The sequence below is a fragment of the Zalophus californianus genome, chromosome 4, assembly GCF_009762305.2.
Source record: "Zalophus californianus isolate mZalCal1 chromosome 4, mZalCal1.pri.v2, whole genome shotgun sequence".
Lineage (NCBI taxonomy): Eukaryota > Metazoa > Chordata > Mammalia > Carnivora > Otariidae > Zalophus > Zalophus californianus.
In genome coordinates, this window is record NC_045598.1 from 179723768 (window position 1) to 179746210 (window position 22443).

The 22443-nt window shown below is 46.6% G+C and overlaps 1 protein-coding gene across 5 annotated transcripts in view; it reads right to left on the minus strand.

The window, feature by feature from the left end:
* ASAP1 (ArfGAP with SH3 domain, ankyrin repeat and PH domain 1) overlaps positions 1-22443 on the minus strand; it is a 344245-nt gene that overhangs the window by 28741 nt on the left and 293061 nt on the right. For all 5 annotated transcript variants that reach the window (XM_027597676.2, XM_027597667.2, XM_027597647.2 and 2 more), the window contains 9 exons: positions 18651-18814; positions 16953-17086; positions 15473-15564; positions 10022-10208; positions 9714-9799; positions 8280-8395; positions 8073-8140; positions 7014-7121; positions 4537-4765 (listed from right to left, as the gene is read on the minus strand). In XM_027597676.2, the coding sequence (XP_027453477.1) occupies positions 4537-4765; positions 7014-7121; positions 8073-8140; positions 8280-8395; positions 9714-9799; positions 10022-10208; positions 15473-15564; positions 16953-17086; positions 18651-18814 (1184 nt within the window). The remainder of the gene's footprint in view (positions 1-4536; positions 4766-7013; positions 7122-8072; positions 8141-8279; positions 8396-9713; positions 9800-10021; positions 10209-15472; positions 15565-16952; positions 17087-18650; positions 18815-22443) is intronic.

A 22443-nucleotide genomic window follows, 5' to 3' on the forward strand; every position in this document is an offset into this window, starting at 1 on the left:
CACCCCCACAGTGGCCCCCGGGGCCGCCCCTCATGGCACATCTTGCGGCTTTCTCTCCCTCCTTCACTGTATGCCCAGGGCCCAGCCCATTTGTTAAACCGAATGCATGCAGTAGGATCAAACAAATTCCCATCTGTGGGATGCTTGCTATGTGCTAGTCACTACAGACATTATTCCCTGGTCTCTAAGCAGCGAGCCAGCAAGGTACGCACCCAATCCTGTTTCTCACACGAAGACCCTGAGGCGCAACACGATCAGCTCAATATTAAGAACCCAGGGCAGGGAGAGGATGAGCATGTTCGCAGAAGGAGCCCCATCTCTCCGGAAGCGCCAGGCAAAGATGCTTCTTGGAGGAGGGGGAAGGGAAGCTGGCCCCACAGCGGCTCACGGCTGCCCAGGGCCCTGCAGCGTGGTTCACAGACAGATGTGCCTCAGACGGCGTGGTGCTCTCCCACATTGCTCTGGGATTCACAAGGGCACTTGGTCTCCTCGCCTAAGTGGATGTGGGGTGGCACCTGGTTCGCACTCTCTGTGACATGAGCACCCACAAGCAAGCACTGCTGGGGGCCGTCGGCCGGCCAGCACCGTGCTGCCACGGTGTAGACCGCCTGCTGGTGGCTCAGACCAAGGTTTGCAGCCTGTCGGAAGCAGGAATCCACAATACAGAAAACGCATCTGAAGCGCAGCCTGAAGTCACACGGGTAGTCGCCCGATATTCACAGGCGCTGCTTCATGCCAGACTCTACGGTCCCGACTCCGCCAAAAGACGGGAGGAAACTGTTACTGACATATCGGTGGTTCAGGTTTCAAGGCAAGTCAAGTAAGCTTCCTGAGGCCAGATTTATCCCTCGTTTTTCATTCGTTCACCTAACAAATGCTTTCCTTGAGTACACGATGCCTGCGTCACACCAGCTCACTTCAGAGCACCTGCTCATGTATGAGACTGGGGGGACATCATCCTGGCACCTTTTCTCCCCGAAGGAGCCTTTTTTAGAGCCGAGGAGCTACAGTGCCTGCAGTGTCAGCAGCGGGGCCCTCCCGGGGCGCCGACTCTGTGCCAGGCGCTCGGCTAGATGCTGCCTTTATACCTCATTAACCTGTATAACATCCCGTGGCAGGCCCAGTCTGTGTCACTGTTAAAGATGTGCAGCCGTACGAGAGGAGAAAACTGCAGCTCTCCAGCTTAACGTCACGTGCCAACAGAGTTAAATCAAACAGCCAACCACAAGCACGCAGCGTCTGTCTCCAGCCCCTGCTCTGGGGGAGGGGTCGCGTGGCACCACGCTGCTGCCCGTGTTCCTCCGAGTTCTAGAGACATCTGTGGCCACAGCCCGACAGTCCCAAGGGCACCTCTCCCAGGACTTCAGGGCTCTGCCTGTTACAAAATGCTTTCTCCACATACTGTCTTACTGGATTCTGAGGACAAGACCACGAGGAAGGCAAGACAGTGATCAAGCACCTTCCTCAATGTGGGAGAAGAAGAAACCAGAAAAGGTCTGGTTTGGCGAGTCTTAAGGGCCATTTTTACTTTCCGCCCTCTAACAGCCACTGTGTGGCCCGAGATCAGTTCCTCACGCTTTCCCCGGCTCAGTTTCCTTAGCTGTACAATGGGCAGCAGATCACCTTTCAGCATCCTTCCAGCTCTCTAAAATCCAGGTTCTAGGACATTAATTTTTTGCTTAAAGATGAAAAACAAACCAGTCTTGGCAAGCTTGAAGAATTTCAAGTCTTAACAAACATACTGTAAAGTGCGGGGCGGGGGGCAGGTGCTGATCATGAGGGAGAAACCTCTGCATACTTAAATTAATCTTACAGCTTTCACAGACTCTCACCGGACTTCACATCCGAAGAGGTTAGGCAGCAAAATGTGTCTAAGGCTCAAGGGTGGTGAGTTTGGGGTGCTGAACTGCCAAGTCGCCCCACTCTGACTGGAGCCCTGCTCAAGCACAAGGGGGCTTTGCTTGACGGCAATTTAGGTCAAACTTCCCTGCATTCTGATGAGGCAGCTGGAGATTCTTGAAAATATTCCTGTGCTGACTCAGAATAATTCCTTCCTCTTTTCCCCTCTGTACTCCTCTTATTAGTGGGGACTTTATCCTGTCTGCTATCTTAGGATGCCTCGCCGGAAGCCGCCATCCATCCAAGCCCTAAATTCACAGTGTGGAAATGACCACTGCTGCAAGCAGAGACCTCCACATCACTTCCATGGAAAATGAGCAAACCAAACGACAGATTCAAGACGTCCTTGTTTTCATGCAAATGGTTCTACCAGTTCAACAGAATGAAATGAAAAACACATAAGGGCCACAAAACAGAGGAGAATTATCTCTGCACAGAGTGTCAGCTGATTTTCCACAATGTCTTCTAAGATCTCCATTCTAAACATTACCACTTTTCCAAATATTAAGGGCACGCGAGCCAGGCTAGCTGCAGGGCACAGGTCCCGTCTCAAGCCACTTAGAAAGTCAAGGGGAGCCTGTACTGCTTCTGTCTCTCCACATCTGATGTCCCACTATGAGCAGCCTGGAAGAGCCCTCGGGTTCTAGTAGAGACGGATTTCTAGTTCTCAGTGTCAGGATTTTGGGGGGTGGGCCTCGGGGGCAGTAGCTTGTCCAGGGCTGATCACGGTTGCTATGGGCCAGTCGCTGAGCACTTAGCAGCTGGATCACTTAATACATTTGGTCTTTGTTTTCTGGGTCTCTGGTAAAGCGCTAGTTGGAATTTATTCAAGGCAGGAGACAGAGGCTTGGCATCAAGTCAGACAGAATATTTTATGGGTTTCTGTGGTCTCTCAAGATAAAATCACAGAAAGGGGTGGAGGGAGGTGAGGCAGCCTCGTGGTCCCCAGGACGCTGGTGTTCTTTTCTCTTGTAGACCTTCTCCAAGATTCTCAATTACCTGGAGGTTCTCTGAACAGGTACAGGCCCACCCTGTCTAGATAGGTCATCATTACCATGTTGGTAACCACAATCAGGGGATTATGAACCCTTCCAGAGTTTTCTTCGATTATTTTATCTGGTCTAGGGGTTCTTTGTGGTCCTCTTTGGGGTACAGAAAGGGAAATCTCTGGTCTTATCCAATTGCTACCCTGATAGGGAAACAGGATTACGCAGAGGTGGGCAGCAAGGCAGTACTCCTACCGTGCCGCACACATCTGCAACTTGAGAGGTTCGTGTGTGAATAAGAATCTGAAACCTTATGTACGTACATTCTAGCATACTGTCTGGAAGGGTAAGAGAAACACTGGCGGGTCAAACCACTGGCTCACGTGTGCTGTCACTCTTCCGTTACAGTCGCTAGTTATCTTTGATGAGCACTGTTCAGGCCAAAACCTTATTTTAACATTTCTCCACTATTTTATGATCTATGAGGCCATTTGGGGTCTCTCTAAGAACACAGATCCCATTTATAACACTATTTCAATGGAGAATAAGCTCTGAAAAAACACTGTTCTGAATAAAGCTCACATTTCTCAGAAAATAGCCCCAGTGTGATTCAAATAGGCATGGCATTGTGTACGGAGGGGCCCTCGGAACCTGTGTGAGCATGGGCTGAGCACACAGGGAGAAGCCTGCACTTGCCTTTGCTGGCCGAGAGACCAAACCCCAAGCTTCCCCCTGGCTGGGGTGACTCTTGAATGTTGCCATTTCTGTGTCTCAACTCATCCCCGTAGAGGCGGGAACAGGTGGGCTTTCAGAGCTGGGCACTCTCTATGGATGTGGGCTATGGGACAAGCACTTTGTTGCCACAGACCAGGGTGGTGGGCCATCAGCCCTCGGCCAGCCCGGTGGAGGCATGGACAATGCACTACACAATGCCCCTCTTCTGGCTAAGATTCCTCCCAGGTAATGTCTCATGGAAAAACAATCCTCATCAGAAAGGCCAGGGGTGTGGGCTCAGGTCATACAGGACCTGGGTTAGAATCACAGAGATCTAAAAACGTGAGGCCAATCACTCAACATCTCTGAACCAGTCCCCTTGTCTGCATGATGTCAGCAACTGCAGGATCCACCTCATTTTGTGAGCATAAAATGAGAAGTGATGGGCTTAGGGCCAGTCATGAATAACTACTATCTAGCTGCTATTTCTACCAACATCTCCAGAAGACAGAAAGCTTAGTGTAGAAAAAAGTAACTTTTTGAAGAACTACAATTCCACACCACATCATACAAGAAACAACAGAGGTTTGGCGCCAGGTGGACCTTGGACTGAATCTCAACTCTACCACTTATGGGCTGTGTGACCTTGGGCAAGTCACTCTACCTCCATAAGCCTTAGTTTCCTCATCTGTAAAATGGGCACAAAAGCACATACCTCACAGGATTGTTGTGAGTTGAGCACAACATAACACATGAGGAGTGTCCACAACACCATCTTACTGTTGGTGTTTAGCAAATGGCAAGGCCCGTTTCAAGCTGTCCTTGACATCACATTCCATACTCTGCCACTCAGACGCCCCTTGTGGTTTTTACCTCAAAGCTGTGTAGACCGCCAGCTCTGAGGACAGAGTCCAAGAGCCCTTCTCAAAGTCCGTACCTTTCCCGGCGTTTCTAGGAGGCAGTGGAGGTGCCTCTGTGGTTGGTGACGTGGGCGAGTCTGTGCTTGTGGAGACGAAGATCTGGTTGGTGAAGGCCCCATAGGAGAGCCGCTGTTTGTCCCTCGGAGTACTGAATCCTGGCAGCGACAGCTTGTCTTGGGGCGAGATACTAGAGGAGTGGCAGAAGCTCTGAGGCCTCGGGGAGCGCTCTTTCTTGATGGGGCTCGGCTGCGGATGACATAACAGTGCAGAGGGTGAGGCATTCACCGAGGGCTACACTTCAGGCTCCGTTGGGAAGCGGGGTTCCTGTGGCTCTCTACGTGCTCTGAGGTCGGCCATGACCCAGCCCAAGAAGAGGCTGCGGGGCTTGCCCTCCTGATCCTCGGTTCACCACTATCAGGGTCACATTAGGGAGGCGCTGGTTAGCAATCAGAAGTATTCAAAAGCCTAAGGACACGGTCAACGGTAACTTTTAACTGAACAGATACCTGCCCTCCGCAGGACACTTGTACTAGCACTGAACTGTTTTCTACCCTCGTGTGATCTCTACAGTGTGTTCCTTCTCTGATCAACCCTCTCCCACCAGCGTTCTCAGTCCTCGCCACCCTTCTCGTTTTACATCCCCTTAGAAAGTAGGCTCCATGTTGTGGCTCTGATGATCCACACCTGTGGGTCCAAGCCTGACCTTTTGGATCCAAAACCGTCTTCAATGGCCTCTAAGGTGTCCCTCCAGTTTGCACTCCTGATGACAGCAGTGGCATCCATGTAACTCCCCAAGGTGGAAGCCTCAGGGTCACCCGGAGCCACCAGGCCCTGTGTAGATAGCTGGGGTCTCTGCCTGGTGCAGGCACCCACCAGCCCCAGAGAAAGCCCGTGGCTGCAGCTGCTTTCAGCTCCAGCACGTTTCCCACACTGCGGCCAGAGCTGGTGGGGAAACCTGCTCTGACAATTAATCTCTGTTGGCTTCTGCCTGCTTGGAGAAAGCCCAAAGGCCAAATTTGGCCCATAATGTGCTTCCCGATCTGGGCTGCCTGACTCTGCAGGGCAGCCTCCTCCCTCTCCCACCCACCCATCTGAAGGCACCTCACACACTGTGCTTCTAACCATTTCTCAGACTTCCAGCTCTATCAGGAACCCTTGGCCTTTGCACATGCTGTTCTCTCTCCCTGGAGGGATGGGTTCCTCCCCACTTTTTGCCTGGCAAACTCCTCCCTACCCTCAGAAACCCAACTCCAATAGTACTTCCTTGGTAAGGCCTTCACCATTTTCCAAAGCTGAGACAATTTTTTCTGTCCTCTGAACATGTCTCAGGGATTCCCCTAAGCTCTTATCATAATGGTTATCCATTCTAAGTTATCTCTTCTCAAAGTGGGGAATGTCTTTAGGACACCTTGTAGGACTATTCCTTACATGCTGCCGAGGAAAGAGGAAATGCTCAATACATATCCGACGTGGGGCACCTCAGTGGGGAAGTCCGTTGGGTGTCCGACTACTCTTGGTTTTGGCTCAGGTTATGATCTCAGGGCCCTGGGATCCAGCCCTGCATTGGGCTCCGTGCTCACCGGGGAGTCTGCTTGAGAGTCTCTCTTCCTCTCCTCTGTCCCTCCCTACTGCCTCTCCGAAATAAATAAATCTTAAAAAAAACAAAAACAAAAACAAACCACCCACACATATCTGATGAAAACTGCATGAATGAACTTTCAGAGTTAGTCATGAACTTTGAAAGTCAGACAAAACTAGGTTTAATCGTGAGACTGTCTTTACTAGCTCTGAGACTTCAGGTTGCAAAACAGATCTGTGTGTCAGTTTTCTACTCTGTACCATGGGGCAATAACAATGCCACAGTGGGCTTTTGGTAAAGATGATCTGAGGTAGCACAGGCAACTTGCTTCTAACTGCCTAGTCCATACTCAATTCTCAATACCTCACAACTTTTTATTTACTAGGTAGCTGTTCTGATGGCTAATTTTATGTGTTCACTTGGCTGGGCTATGGTGCCCAGGTGTTTGGTCAAATACCAGTCTAGATAGATGCTGTGAAGGGTTATTGTTTAAATTAGATTTTGAGTAAAAGGGATTACCCTCCATCATGCAGGCTTCATCCAATTAGCTGAAGGGCTTTTGCGAAGAGACTCAGCACCTCCAGACTCAAGGCCACACCATCAATTCCTGCTGGAATCTCCAGCCTGCCGGTCTGCCCGGTACCCTGGGGACTCGCTGGACCCGACAATCATGTGAGCCAATTCCTAAAAATAAACTCCGATCTCTCTCCCTCTGTCTTCAACCACATCTTATGGGGTCTGGTTTTCCAGAGAACCCTAATATAGCTGTGGTCCCCAACATGGATCAAAGACTGAGCAAGGAAACTGGCCCCAGGTCACAAGAGCAGACACAGTCTGATGAAGAATGATCTTGTCTACACAGTGCAGGCAACCTGGCAGCAGCAGCAGGAACTCGGAGGCATTGTTTGCACTCACTTTGTCATCCAGGTCGTCGTCACTCTCATCCATCTCCTCCTGTCGCAGGTTCCATTCATATTCCACGTGGACATGTGGGTTGAACTTCCCAGATTTAGCCTGGGAAAGCTGAAAGGAACAGCAGGTATAACCACGTTCATCTCAGTGTTAAGCATCCCACTATTACATAACCACTGAGCAAATCCCACCTCAGTCCTGGTTTCAAATGAATCACCAGCAGCTGCTTGTAGGGCAGAACTCTGATTACATAGGGCTGCGCTGCTGTGGGACCGGCTTCAGAGGAGTTGCCCAGAATTACAGGCAAGGGCCTCTCTTATTTTGGTAACATGACTTCTCTCGCAAATTAAAAGCTTTCTTAAATATTATTAAAAATGAGCCTCAAAAGTGCAAAGTCCTGGCTGGAAGGCAAAATCAGAGTCAGTGAAGCACAAGATGTAAGGCTTTCAAGTCAGACAGTCCCAGTTCGATCCGTGGCCCACTTTTCTTCTCCGTAAGATGGGGGCAGGGAGTATTACCGCTTCTTCACAGGATTCTTGTAGGAACAGAAACCTACAGCTGCTGGCCTGCAGCCGGAGCCGGGCAGAAACTCAAGGGGACGGAACTTTCCGGTCTCACCGTTCCCCATGGGTAAGAGAGCCATGCTAGGCTGAGGCTCAGAGCGACACTCAAGAACCAGCAGGATGAAAAGGACGGGGCTGGGGGGCCACGCACTTAACGCTGACAATCGTACTCGGAACTCTACTGGCCCAATTTTTGGAACTGGCTTCCAAATAATTCTTCTTTACTACTGAGCTGCAGAGAAAGCCTAAGGGTCTGGCACAGAAAAAGCGCGACCTCAATTCACAAGCCTGTCACATGCCTTTTAGCTCCTACGTCAAAACCGTACCGAAAGGACATGGGAATGACAAATCTATCATTCTACCACTTTCTCAAATGTAGCCCTAGTGCTTGCCTGAATTTTTTTAACCAGTGTTCAGAAAGATGAATCTGTTTCTTTTATCCCAATTCCAGTTTCTGAGAATGACATTTTAAGGCAGTTGGTGTCTAATGGATGCTTACCAGATCTTCACACTGGGTAGCTTTCAATCTCTTTGCTATGTCCAGGGCAGTCTCCCCAGCCTGGTTCACTAAAACAGGGAAAAGAAATCTAAGATACATCTTGAAAAGGCTACGAACAATCATCAAATTATAACGTAACATGCGAGTCTTGGTTTTAGCCAACCGGATGCTGACTCCTGCTGTTAAGACACTTGGTCACATTCTTACCAACACCCACGGTGGGTTTGCTCCTGAGAAGCAGCTTCAAACACTCGGGTTTACTGTACATACTGCAGTAGTGTAGGGCCGTGTTGCCCAGGGCCGTCTGCTTGTCCAGGTTCCCACTGAAAAATAAAATATTACCAGAAAAAAGTACAACTTAGAATTTAATTAGGACATAAATAATATAATTTAAAGCTACAGATTAACCACTGATTTCTGTGCAAACAACGGAGTCAAACTTGAAACCTACTTACAAGCAGGGCAAATCAAAATGCTGCTAACATTACACCTACATTGATAAGTCACCTAATGATAGCAATAGCCGGTACTGCTTGAGTGCCTCCTACGGGACACTCTCGGTTTTATGTACCTTGGTTCATTAAATCTTCACAACCACCCGATGGGGTAGGTTATGACCACCTCTGTTTTACAGATGAAAACATCGAGGCACAAAGAGGATGAAGTACCTGCTTTCAAGACTATCAAGGCATGGAAGATGGAGCGGGGATTTGAAAAAAGGCAGTCTGTCCCGGAGCCAACACTCTTTAACTACTACACTGTACTACCTCTAAGGAAGAGGTGTGGACATTTATACAACGTGGCTTGTGTCCAGGCACCATTCTTCATATGTGGGTTCAAATCTTCTTGCTATTTTGACCACTCGCCTTTGGATGAGCTCCAGTTCCTCCTAATAATCTGTGGCTTACAGAGCTACCCACTGAAGAATATAGCAAGTTCAAACTTCCTGTGTTCAATATTGCACTATTACTATGTTCCAAATTTGAATTAGGTATTGAGTCAGCAACACACACTGTAGTTTTTTTTTTTTTTTAAGATTTTATTTGAGAGAGAGAGAGAAAGAGAGCATGAGTGGGCATGGGGAGGGGTAGAGGGAGAGGGAGAAGCAGACTGCTTGCTGAGCAGGGAGCCTGACACAGGGCTTGATCCCAGGACCCCAGGATCATGGCCTGAACTGAAGGCAGATGCTTAACCGACTGAGCCCCTTGGCGCCTTGTCACTGCAGTTTTATAATGAACTTATGAACAATGAAAATTCACAGATCCTATTGACCTGTGCTATTAAGTCTTCCCTCTTTCAATTTTTCCTAATTCAGCAGGTTTCGACAGAGACAGGATTTTACATCTTTCTAGGCCAAGGGTTGGCAAACTATAGCCCATAGGCCATGTCTGGCCCTCCATTTGTTTTTATAAATAAAGCTTTATTGGAACATGGCCATGCTCACTCATTTACATATGGTCTATGGCTGCTTTCACACTACAACGGTAGAGTTGACTAGTTGCGACAGAGACCTCATGGCCTGCAAAGCCTAAAATAGTACCTGGCTCTTTATAGAAAGCTTGTCGATTCCTGATCTGGATCCCTGAGAAGACTGGTTCGCGTTAACTTATATGGCCTATTTACAGAAAATGAAAACCATACCAGTTTTGTACAAGGAAGTCAACCAAATGGAGAGATGTCTGGTCTGCAGTTCGGACTGCAAGATGCAGTGCTGTTTCCCCAAGCTCCTGAAAAGGACAGGATGAGTATAAGTAGGGTAATCGCATGTCCTACTTTGCCTACGGCAGCTTTATTCACACCAGTTACCTGGAAGCAATTATTAATAGTACTCCTTTCGCTCTCAAATTGTCCTGATTTCGACATGGTCACTCAATGTATGAGAATCTCATTATCTTTTAAACTCATTTTCCACATTCCTTTTTTATCCTACGATTTTAGTGGAGCCTTACCTGTCCGGATTCCAGCAGTGGTTCCATTAGCTCCACTCCCTCTGCATAGACTTGAATTAGTGCAAGTAAATCCCTGGATTTGATGGCCTCAAGCAATTCATTCAGTTTAGCTGATGAAGATGAACAGGCCTTCCTTGAAAACCTATGATCTACATACTTCGCAGTGATATATTCTTTCCGTACAGTCCTAAAACAGGACAAAGCAATATAAACAAAGACTTTTTTTTTCTACAAGCTAAGAAAAATCTACAATTTCCTGAAAAACAGTTTTAAGTGAGATATATTCTCCTAGACTCCTTTCAGGATTTAAACAAACCAGGTTTTAGACCAAGTTATCTCATCACAGACAGGATGAATAAACTGATATATATTTAATAGTGTATGTGCAAAAGCAGCACATGGTTACAAAATTAATGGGCACACAGATCATAGCAGATTTTTTTTTCCACCTTGAGCAATAACTTGAGAGTCTGCTATGTACTACTTCAAATTCAGATACTCGTAAATATACAAAGAAATTTAAGAAATTTTAAAAGAACGATTCTAAAAGACCAATGAAGCTTCTAGAGCTTCACTGAAAAATTTTAGTCATCTGGCACAACTCCCTATTTTAACAGGTAAGGGATCTGAGGCTCACAAAGGCTGTCCTTAAAGTCCCTCCACAGGCCAAGCACTGAGCTCTAGAATAAAGGGGAGTTGTTTTTTCCGGCAGGTTCAGTTGGGAGCAGGAGACCGTCATGGGTAATATTCTCACAGTCTGAGTGGGTGTGTGCATTTCTCTTCTTGAGGACTCACCCCTTCTCCACTTCCAGTTCTGTCCCAAGCTCTGGGACTGAGCCCACCTCCCAGCTGCAGGTGTGAGTATCTGACCTAAGTGGCCTGATGGTTACTTTCGCCACCTTTGGCAAAAAGCTGAGACAGAAGTCCGCTCAGAGGAAAGGAAAGAAGAGTTGGGTGAGTGAGCTAGGGTCCAGATGATACTGTCGGACATCCTGGAGCCAGCCATACCTGAACTTATCCCATGATTTTCCCAGTTACATAAGCCACTTAATAAAAAAGGAGTAAATGGATTGCGGGTTCAAATCCAGTTCTTACAGCACACCAGCTGCATGACCTTGGGCAAACTACTTCATCTTCATGAGCTTTAGCTTTTTCCTCTGAAAATGGGGAGAATAACTCATTGGTGTATTTTGAATTAAAGAATCTATAGCACCTACAAGGTGCTTTCTTTCTGAGAAAGCTCTAACTCATAGGACATAAGATTTCTTGCTCAGAAAAAGCTATTCCATCTGTGCAGGCTGCTGCTGTCCACCACTCCCCCCGCGAACCAATCCCACAGCCAGGCCTCACTGTTTAAAACCGAGCTGATGCCTCTTCCTTTCATTCTGGGTCAGCAGTGAAGGGAGGAAGCTGGTTGATGGTAGCACACCGCCTTTAGTGACTTGCAGATTCTGCTCAGTGACCAAGATCTTACTTTCATGGGTGTCCTTTACACTTAGGTCAAAGTCCTTTTAAGATGGCCATGGCCTGATGGAGCTGGAGGGCTTCCAGAAACCTGAGAAATTGGCCTAAGCCTGGCTTCTGGTCTCCCACTGCATGTGACTTTATAAAGTTTGAAAGGCAGCTACTGTGTGATGGATGGAATATCAGATTTAAGAATGAAATGGCTTGATTCAATTCCGGTATCAAATGCTATCCATGCGACCCTGGGTAAAGCTTTGCCTATTTCCACATCTGTAAAATATTAATAATCATGCCAGTCTTACTGCCTTTCAGGGAAGCAAGAGTAGGAACAAAGAATGACACATGGCTATGGGTTCATACATAAGCTTCCTTTCTAGGATCATCCAAGATGGCAGAGCAAGGATCAACGGCGGGAAGCTACGGGAGGTAGATCTGAGACAATGGTCTCCATGGAGGCTTCCTGGCACTGGAGTGTGCAGATGCTGCACAATAATTGCAGAAACGATGCTGAGGGCACTCAGGTATCACATGGGGAGATGCCCCAGGCCACTCTGAAGAGCACCTCCAACCTTGGGTCTCTACTTCCATGGCCGTAGGAAGTTCCTGAGCTCTCCACAGGCATGATGTTTCACTCTTTCTGGGCATTCAGCCACAGTCCCTGGCAGTAAAGGCTTCCTGACACGGGGCGACAGGGAGGGTGGGAAACAGACTTGTCTGAACGTTGACACCAGAGCTCTACCAATGGCTCGCCCTGTGTCCCCGCCAAACCTGGTCCTTCCCACTCACTGTGGTGCACGTAATGGTACTGCCTATTTACCTAGACGCTCAGGCCCAAATCTTGGGCATCATCTTGACCATTTAGTTAAATGTCCTGTGTTTGAAGTGATTAGCAAATCCTGTTGGCTCTCCCTTCAAAACATCCTGAGAATTCAACTACTTTCCAGCACCTTCGCTGCTACCATCTTAGTCCACACCATCTCTGTTACTCAGTGGACCCGGTGTAAGTCTCTCCTCAGTCTCTGTTTCCACCCGCTCCTCCCATCTGCCCTTCACCTACCAGCCAGAGCTGGCTTTCTTAACCTCGGCCCTTGTAACACTGTGGCTGGATGATTCTTTGTCATGGTTGCCGTCCTACACATTGTAGGGTGTTTAGCAGCGTTCTGGTCACTCCCTCTGTTCAAAGCCTTCTATTCACACAGAGAATAAAATCCCCAAACATTCCATGACCTCTAAGGCTCTCGCTGACCTGCTCCCTGGTCCCGTCTCCATTTTGCCCGGCCTCTGCTACTACTGTCCGAGCTCAGTCCTCTGCAGCCACACCTACCTTCTTGTTACTGTGTGCACGTGCCCAGCCCGCCCCTGCCTCCGGGTGTCTACACCCACCGTTCCCCCTGCCAGGTCCCCTCCCCACACCCTCTACCCCACGCGTGTCCTTCGTATCCTTTAGAGCTTCTTCAAATGTCAAGTCCTCAGAGATACTCCCTGACCATCCTGAGGACAATGCCTCCTACGCTTCACCCCCTTATCCTGTTAGATTTTCTTCAGAGTAGCCACTACCATTCTGTGTCTTCCTCTGCACAGCCAGACTGTAGGACAGGAGCTACACTGTTCACTACTGCGTCATCAGTACGTAATGAGTGCCAGGAACACAGAAGCTGCTTAATAAGAGTGGGTGAGTGAGTGAACTGTGCGTCTCAGGGAACCTGCTTTGTCCCTCAAGGCTGCTGGCCAAATAAGAGGATGGTGATGAAGACTGCGGTTGTGGTGGTGGGGATAGTAATGGTGAATCCTTACGTGGCGCTCATTGTAGGTTGGGTGCCACTCGAAGCTCTTTTTACTTAACCCCTTCTGTCCTCACCATACCCTAGGAGGTTGGCACAGACAGGTGGAGTCACTTGCCCCAGATCACAGTTCAGAATTGGCAGAACCAGGATCTAAGGTCCAATAGTCTGGAAACTTAATCACTGTTAGAGATTCTGGAGAATCACAAGCATTTTGAAGGGAAGGTCTGACAGAGGCCAGACGACCATCTGAGGTCAGAGAGCAGATGGGCAAGAGTGGGCTGCCTCCCGTGTGAGCAATGGGAAACACAAATCCATACTGTTAGGAAGTTTATCCTAAAGTGATGCCTCCAAAGTGTGGGCCACATAAATATTTAAAACTGCTGGTGGGGGCAAGACTGCACTGCGTATCTGAGCGCTTACTGCTACCTAGTCTGTGGCCTAACTTCAGATCGTGTTAGTGTGGCTGTTTTGTGATCAAATTCACCTTTTTTTTTTTTTAAAGATTTTTATTTATTGAGAGAGAGGGAGAATGGTAGAGAGACAGCATGGGAGGGAGGAAGGTCAGAGGGAGAAGCAGACTCCCTGCTGACCAGGGAGCCCGATGCGGGACTCGATTCTGGGACTCCAGGATCATGACCTGAGCCAAAGGCAGTTGCTTACCCAACTGAGCCACCCAGGCGCCCTGATCAAATTCACTTCTAAAAAGTCTTACTTCTCAGTGTAATTTGTGCTCATGAGCGTGAAAAGAATCCAAGCCGTTTCTGTGCTAGGACAGAGCTTGAACACTGTTGTTAAGCCCGACGCCCCAAGATTAGGTTAGGATATTAAACATGCGCCCAACCTCCCTGACTTTTCTTCGGTGACCCTTTCACAGCTATGAATAAGGAACGGACTGTCTAACTTCTTGGTTAACAGCCACCTTCCTCTCCAAATGGCAGGTATCATGAGGACAGGGTTTACATCTAGTTCGTGTTTTGCCCTTTCCCCAGCACCTGATCTACTATGAAGCATGCAGTGAGCAGACAGCACACATTTGCTGAATTCAAGAAAGACCACTGCCAAGAGGCCTGATGGGAGATGGTCTCTCATGATTTCAGAGTAAAAACACCACGTTTGTTGAATGTGCCCCATAACAGTTTCAGTGCTCAGCAGATTTGGTGCCTGAGGAACCACGAAGAGGGGCTTGGCGGACATTCAGGTGGGCGTCTATGTCCCAGAGGCTCCCCTGCTCAGTAGAGCTGGAATTAATAGGAACTGTCATCCTATTCATGCACAGTACTTAAAAATTTTAAGTGTAAATTCAGTGTGAAAAAATTTTTGATAGGTTTAAGGATTCACATGACTCCAAAATAAAAATGATACGAAAACTGTTTACTGAGGAGGTCTCATGCCCGCAACCACCCCAGAATAAGCACTTTCTGGTGCTTATTCTTAAATTCCTGTGTATCTGCCCGTGTTTCTTCATGCAAACACAAATAAATATATACGTTTATGTGTTCTTGACCACCCTTTCCCTGACCTGAAGGCAGGAGATTTGGTGCGGTGCTCCACACCTCGCTTTTTTACCTAATGGTAATTCCTAATGGAGATCGTCCCAAGTCGGGATGTAAGCAGCTTCCTTCTTTTTACATCTGTGAAGCGTTCTGCCGTGTGGCTGTACCCCATAAACTATTTAATCAGAGGCCTACAGACGTTTGTTTTGTTCCTCTCTTCCTATTACAGATCAGGAGTCAATTCCCGAAAGTGGCTCAGCAAAGTCAGAAAGTAAATACGTCGATGACCGTGATAAATATTGCTACTCTGCTCCTCCTGGGCAAGCCACCATTGGCACACCCACCAGCAATGCCTGAGACACAGCGTCTCCCCAGAGCCTCACCGGTAAGCGTCTGGACTCTTGCCCATCCAATCGGAGCAGGCCATCGCTTTTGTGTGTGTCCTGCTCACCACAACATACCATGATTTAGAGCTAACCACCCTTATGGAGATGTACCACCCTCCACGGAGCAGCGCAACTACCTATGGGACCGGGTCAGTGAACACAATCTGTGCACTCCAAAAATGCATTCCAAAATACTTTTCTTTGCTCTGGGTTTTCCTCCTACTGGAGTCTCCTCTGGGGAAAAATACTATAACCATTAAGACATTGCTTGTGAGGGCAGAAAAACAATTATAGAATGGTAGAGAATTCAGTATAAGTACTTACATATCACTTGAAGGGGTGGGTTTTGTCGAGGGGCTGGGTAAATTTGCTTCCATAATATCATTAAAACTATTGTTTCCTACATTCTTGGCCAGCTGTAACATAAACAAAACACAATATAGCCACTCTTTACTATGAGTTTAAAGGTTTCCTATTACTTGCTTTTGAGATTTCTGAATATGTATCTTCCCCTCATTTGACTCAGGATACAAACCATCCGTCCATCTGGTCAACAAATATTTACTGAGCACCTACTATGTGCCAGGCACGGAACTTTAGGGTGCTGGAGATAAAGAGAGGGGTAAACCACATTCCTCCTGTAGGAGCCAAAAGACTAGCGGGGCCATTGATAAGAAAACCAATGATTTTTACAAATACAGCATGATAAATGCTAGAATAGAAAAGGATATGCCCTCCCGCGACCAACATATACTCTTGAGATTAGACAGCTGGTTAAGGTTACACACGTGAATCCAGGTTAAATGCTTAATGGCAGCACCTGTTTTTCAATCTCTATCATACCTCGTTTTTAGACTGAGCAGATTTACCGGACAGAGAAGGAGGTGGGATTCCTTTATATTTGGGATACATGTAAAAATGCTGCAGGAAGCATTTTGCTTCTGGGTTCAAGACCCTCCCAGGAAAATTTGTCCTGAAGGGCCTCTGGTCGTTCAAATAATCTGGGGAGCAATGCAAGGCTTAAGAAGCATTCATGCTATCAGGTCTCTGGGGTAAAATCTTGGGTTTATTACCTGGCAAGTGTTTAGGATTTGGACTGTCCCTATTTCTAGTTGCCAACTGGGTTTCACCAGCTTAAGTCAAGGAGATGCAATGACACCACTTCCACACTCAAGAAGAATGTGTTAGCTATAAGATCAGAGCCTTTTTTTTCTCTAATTCTGGTATGAATCAGGGAGGTAAGCATTAGTATGATACTTCCTGAATTTGCTACTTCCTAGATCAGGGGCTCACACAAACACAGACCGACCATGGTTGCTTAGAAGTTATGGGTTAAGGACTGATGGGCTTTATGGCCACTCTTGGTTCATAGGGGCTTCTATAAACTTACAAACGGGAAAAATAGAGACAGACTCTTTAGTCACTATTTTTAGTAACACAGGCCATTAAGTAAAGTGATCATGTGAGTTTAACACCTAATTCCCTTTACTGTAGTGAGTGAATCATATAAAAACTAACCCTGAAAGGAAAAGGCAGCTTTGAAAAAGCCCATCCCAGAAGAAAAGAGCCAGTTTAGGTGAACTAATTATAGAAATGTATGATTCACCAGTTCTTTAGAAAGGAAATAGAGACAGTCAACATTACATACCACAAAATTTACATTTTAAATATCCATTTTAAATATCCAAATTCACAAAATTCAGGAACTGCAATTCTTTGTACTCAGCAGAAACAGGACACTCCAAAGCCACATATTACATATATTTATGACAATATACATTTCTGAGTACAGGTCACTACTTACCAAGAGTTCAGAAGTTCCTAATTTGTCTAGTTCCAAAGACTGAATGCGAGAAATATGAACCCCCATTTCCCTATGGATGCCGGAACATTCTATACACGTCAAAATACCCAAGTTGGTTGAAAGCCAGGTGGGTTCTGTGTGGAGAGAACATTTTGAAGACAATGAAACACAACCTAATTTTCGTGTGCCAACTACAAAGGAAGCTAAAACAATAGTAAAACTTGTTAAGAATTAAAAGGGAACGGTTTAAATGGAAGACATGGAAGCTTGTGGTTTAGCCTAGGGGCTCATACGAAGCTTACCAGCTTCTCAGAGGGCGATATAGGTACTAAAAGAAATTTAAAAATGTTTTCTTTCAATACTGAATTGAAAACAAAATTAAGTGCTTCATTCTTGTGAAAATGTGAGAAGGACTTTTCCTGGAAGGCCCCATGAAACATCCTTGGGAGACGTGTCATCCTCGGCAGTGACTGACGTGTGGCTCAGGGGACACGGTTCATAAGCTGTCATGAACCTCCCAGTTACAACCCGCATTGACCCACCATCCTGGTCACGGCTTCTCCATAAGCACCTCCTGGTAATAAGACAGCTGTAAATACTGAACGTCAAAGGCTTCTTTCACAGACCTAAGCTATTTCTACAACCCCCGAGGGCTCCACAACAGAGGGAATTGAGTATTCCCATGTTACCAAAACCCTCAGGATTCACTCCCTGTGGCAAGCTTCTTTTGGAGTGGTCGGTACCTGAGGACTTCCGACCCCTCTGCCACATCCTCACTATGTGAGTGTGTGAGTCACTTATCCCACAGGGACAGGAACACAGCAGAAACTGGGAGACATGTCTCTGAGGTGCTCAAGGCATGGTGCATGGGGAAGTCCATTTTCACAAGGAAAACAATTAGAAAGTGTATCATGATGCTTAACAACCACAGGTTTGCATCCACGTTCTGATCCCTACTAGATGTGTGACCTTGGAAGGACACTTAACTTCTCAGAGTCCCCTAGTTTTCTCATCTGCAAAATGGCGAGCATATTAGTATCTTGCTCACAGAGCATCTGCGAGGATTCAATAAGAGAACAGAAGCTAAAACAACTACCAGAGTCCTTATTAAAACGTAAGCACCGAATGCACATTACCTACTGTCAATACCTACTTAATACAAATGCTATTTGAAAACAGAAGTTTGGAGGAAGGTGACACCCATGTGACATAGAGGTTGGGGGGTAGTTCACTGAGCAGAAAGGAAGGAAAGTAATGTATAACATGTTGGGATGATTTCAGATATAGCATTTCACTAAGTCCTCATAACAACAGAGGTTTATTATCCCTGAAGATGAGACTAGTAAGGGCACTTGGCATGAGGTCATCCAGGCTGTGAGTGGCAGGCTGGTGATTCAAAACCAGGGTGAGGGACTCTGCGTCCAGGGCTCTCTCTGTATGTCCACAGTGCTCATTTAACTGGTAGCATGTGGGCAGGTGGCCATTTGGGGCATTTGAGGAGAGCAGGTGGGAGTTTTCCAGGCTGAACAAATAGCATGTGTTAAAGCAGCCCAGAAGTGGGACCATTCAAGATGGAAGTTTGTGGTGGGTGTGTGTCTGTGTCCATAAGGAGAAAAAGATTTAAATAACTAGCTCATGTTTATTCTATGGGAGGAGAAAGGCTGTTTAAGAAGCCAGATCAAGTTTGGGGGCAAATACCTGACGAGCCACAGTCGCAGCAGACGTCATTCCCAGGGAGCCGCTGGACGTCCTCAATGATGGCTTTTGTCAGGTCTTCCAGACTGTTCTCTCCTGTGCTCTGCTCTCCACGGAAGGCCATAGTGAGGGCCTCTTCTTTGCTATTTGTCAATACCGATATCCACCTGTTGTCGAAAACAAGAGGAAGGAGACGTAAGGACAAGGCCATTGATTTCTCTTGCCACTGCAAAAAATCTATTTTCGTCAAGAACTTCCAAAAGAGACACCCCCCCACCCCAGCAATAAAGTGAGGAAAAAAATGAAAGAAATTAAATTCAAAGGAAAGAGAAAGTTAAAAGAATGCCAAGCAACATGTTGGAGAAAACGAGAGAGGGGAGAGGAACAGACGAGAGGGCCTGCAGGTGTGACCAGGTGCGTTCCTGTCCATTTGGACAGAAGAAAGCAAATGTCAGAATGAAGAGGACTTGGTGCAGGACCAACCCAATGCAAGGATGAGAAAGAACTGGTGACAAGTGGACAGAAGGCAAGAAATAGTTTAGCACAAGGCATCTGTTCTCTGGAAGTCCACTGGGGCATGGGGTGGGGGGGCCTGGAAGTGAAAACGAAGGGCTATTTCATGAGCAGCCGTGATAATTTATGCTTATGGCAGAGGTATAGTAACAGAAACATGCTGATGTTAATATGAAATAAAAAGTACAGACTATGAAATCGCATATGCAGCATGATCACAGAATGAACCGAACAAAACAACTGTCTGCTACCGGTCTAGGCATAAAACCACCTAAATACAGAACAACAAGGGTTCATTATTAAAGCACGAAATAACCACAGAGTGGAACAGTTAATCAGGTATTAAATTTAAATTTTCAACTAATTTTTCTAGATCGATCTTTTAGGATTGAAGTATAGCTGACAAAGTTTTCAACTAAGTTTTGGATGACACCAAGGAAATGCTCACAATATGTTTTGTGAAATAAACAAGAAAAAACTGTTTATGTGATATAATCCCAAATTTAAAGATACATAGGGTTTTAGGTACTTCTGTTTGGGGAAAAAAAGGCTAGAAGGAAGTTCACCAAAATGTTAACACTAGCTTTTTCTGAGTAATTTCCTGTACGAATGGATAGATGGATTGCTTGACTCTGCCTTTCTATAATTTCCCAAACCTATAATGGGCTTGTATTACTTTCATGAACGAGAAAAAAAACCTAATTAAAAAAAAAATTTTATTTATTTATTTGACAGAGAGAAGAGGGAGCACAAGTAGGGCAGAGCGGCAGGCAGAGGGAGAAGCAGGCTCCCCGTGGAGCAGGGCCCAACAGGGGCTCCATCCCAGGACCCTGGGATCATGATCTGAGCTGAAGGCAGACGCTTCACTGACTGACCCAGGTACCCCGGTTAATTTTTTTAAAGAAGAAAATGAAAAACATTTCCAAACCATAGTTTGTTCTCATCTACTGTTCAGACAGCTAATAACTGCCCCCAAGAGAGAGCACAGAGGTTTAGAAGAGAGTCTCGGTTTTTTGGGTGTCTTGTAGGATGACATATGACACAAAGGGCTAGGGCTAAGGTTCAGAGTAAGTCAGAGTCATAGCAATGAGAATTACAAACCAAACGAAATCCAAATTACATGGAGTCTGTGGACTGCAAGGCACACCTGTGACTGCAGGAGGTGCAAAGCTTCCGTGTGTTGTAACAAATACATTTGCCCAGCTCAGCGGTTCCCCTCTGCTGCCCAAAACTCAACACCTCAAAACCTAGGAATGGGGCAGGGGTGTATGTGTGTGTGTGTGTGTGTGTGTGAGATTCAATACCTTCTAAATTAGAGAATATTTTTTCTATCATTTAGTCTCATGTTAAAAACCAGAAATTGGTTTCTTAAAAATAATTCAAAACACTGGGCTCAATAGTGTATTTAATCAGTGGCATTGTGTTACTGGAGTTTTCACTTTGTCTGCAGAGTCTCTGCTTTGTTTTCCTTAAGCATTACGATATTCTGGCTATCCAACATAGCATGATCTACTGCATGCCAAGGACTTACAATTTTTTTTTTTTTTTTAGAGCGAGTGCATGAGCAGTGTGGGGTGGGGCAGAGAGAATTCCAAGCTGGCTCCACGCCCAGCACGGAGCCCGACGGGGGGCTCAATCTCACAATCCTGAGACCACAACCTGAGCTAAAATCAAGAGCTGGATGCTTAATCGACTGTGCCACCAAGGCGCCCCCCTCCTTATAATTTTGGGGATGTAATCCTCCAGCAAGCCTCTGAATTGGGGCTGATAGTCCTTACAGATGAGGCAGCACAAGCCTAGAGAGGTTTATGACTCCAGCAGGATGAGTGTCACACTGGACGGAAACATGCTGCTGACACCAACCCCGCCCCGTCCCTTTCTGGGATCCCTTCATTATGCCACATCTACCTCCTCACTCAAGAGATCAGGACAAATCAAGAAATAAAGGAGTTGGTACTGATAATTAGAAAATACATATTTTAAGGACAATTAACTTTCTGGAGGGATAATTCAGATTTGGCGCAATGGATTGGCTACACTTCAAAGGGTCAAGAACCAAAGCAACTACTTCTGACAACTAAAAAATAAACTTTTAAGTTATTTTAAAGTAACAGGCATACCAAGCAGTATAAGAAAGAAAATAATGCACCGTTGTATTTTAAGGCTCTAAAGTTGCTTTGAGTTTACAGGATTAACAACCTTGGCTCTATACTAGGAACTTTATACATTTTATCTTCAGTCCCAAAGTCCTGCAAGCAAAGTCTGTAATCTCCTTCTTAGTGACAAAACACACAGCTGCCCTTTGTTAGAATGTCTTCTACATTTAATTCCACCGGACACCTTCACATGAGAAAAAAACTCAGTGATGCTGTAAAACTGTCTCTATGTAGCTTGGAAGTAAATGAGGAACTGAAGCCTCCTCTGGGGTGGGGGTGGTGTGTGTGGGCGTGCGCGTGCACCCGTGCTTCCTCTGCAGAATGCATTCCTTCCAACATCACTCAAAACGAAGCCCCCTGTCTCCAACACCAGCCCCAGAGAAGGCCAAGTACAGATGTGTTGCAGCTGCTGGATGGGCCAAGCAAGCATTCTACTACAGGGTGTTAAGTCCCACGGGCAGGAAGCCTATACCTCTTTGACCAAACTGGGACTGAGTTCTCTGTAAGTCAGAGTAAATACAATACTAACGGCTTGGGTTTGAGATATGAACAAAGAAGAAGCTAATGCATTCCCTGCCTCACAAAGATCTCTTACCTGTTCTCCCACGTAGGGGTTTAGGGGAGGGGAAAGAAAAAAAAGGAGGAAAGAGTGAAATATGAGAAGGGGAAGCAATATTCCAAAGTGACTTTGGAATTCTGTCCAGGAAATTTGTTTTTTTAAATAAAAGATTTATTTATTTAACAGAGAGCGAGAGAGGCAGAGAGAGACAGAGAACACAAGTAGGGGGAGGGACAGAGTGAGAAGCAGACTCCCCGCTGAGCAGGGAGCCCGATGCGGGGCTTGATCCCAGGACCCCAGGATCATGACCTGAGCCGAAGGCAGACGCTGACTGAGCCACCCAGGCGCCCTGAGTCCAGGAAATTCTTACAGGACACGTGTCTGGAGCACCGCACACACGTGACTGCCTGCTGCACCCTCTCTAGCAGGACCCAGTAAGCCCCATCACCACCAGGGATGCTCATCTGCTCACATGACCTTTCAGGGTGACCTTCCAAAAGGGGCCTTAATCAAGCACCTACTGTTGTTCCTGTGTCTTAAAGGAGGGCCTGAAGTTCCTAAAAGTAAA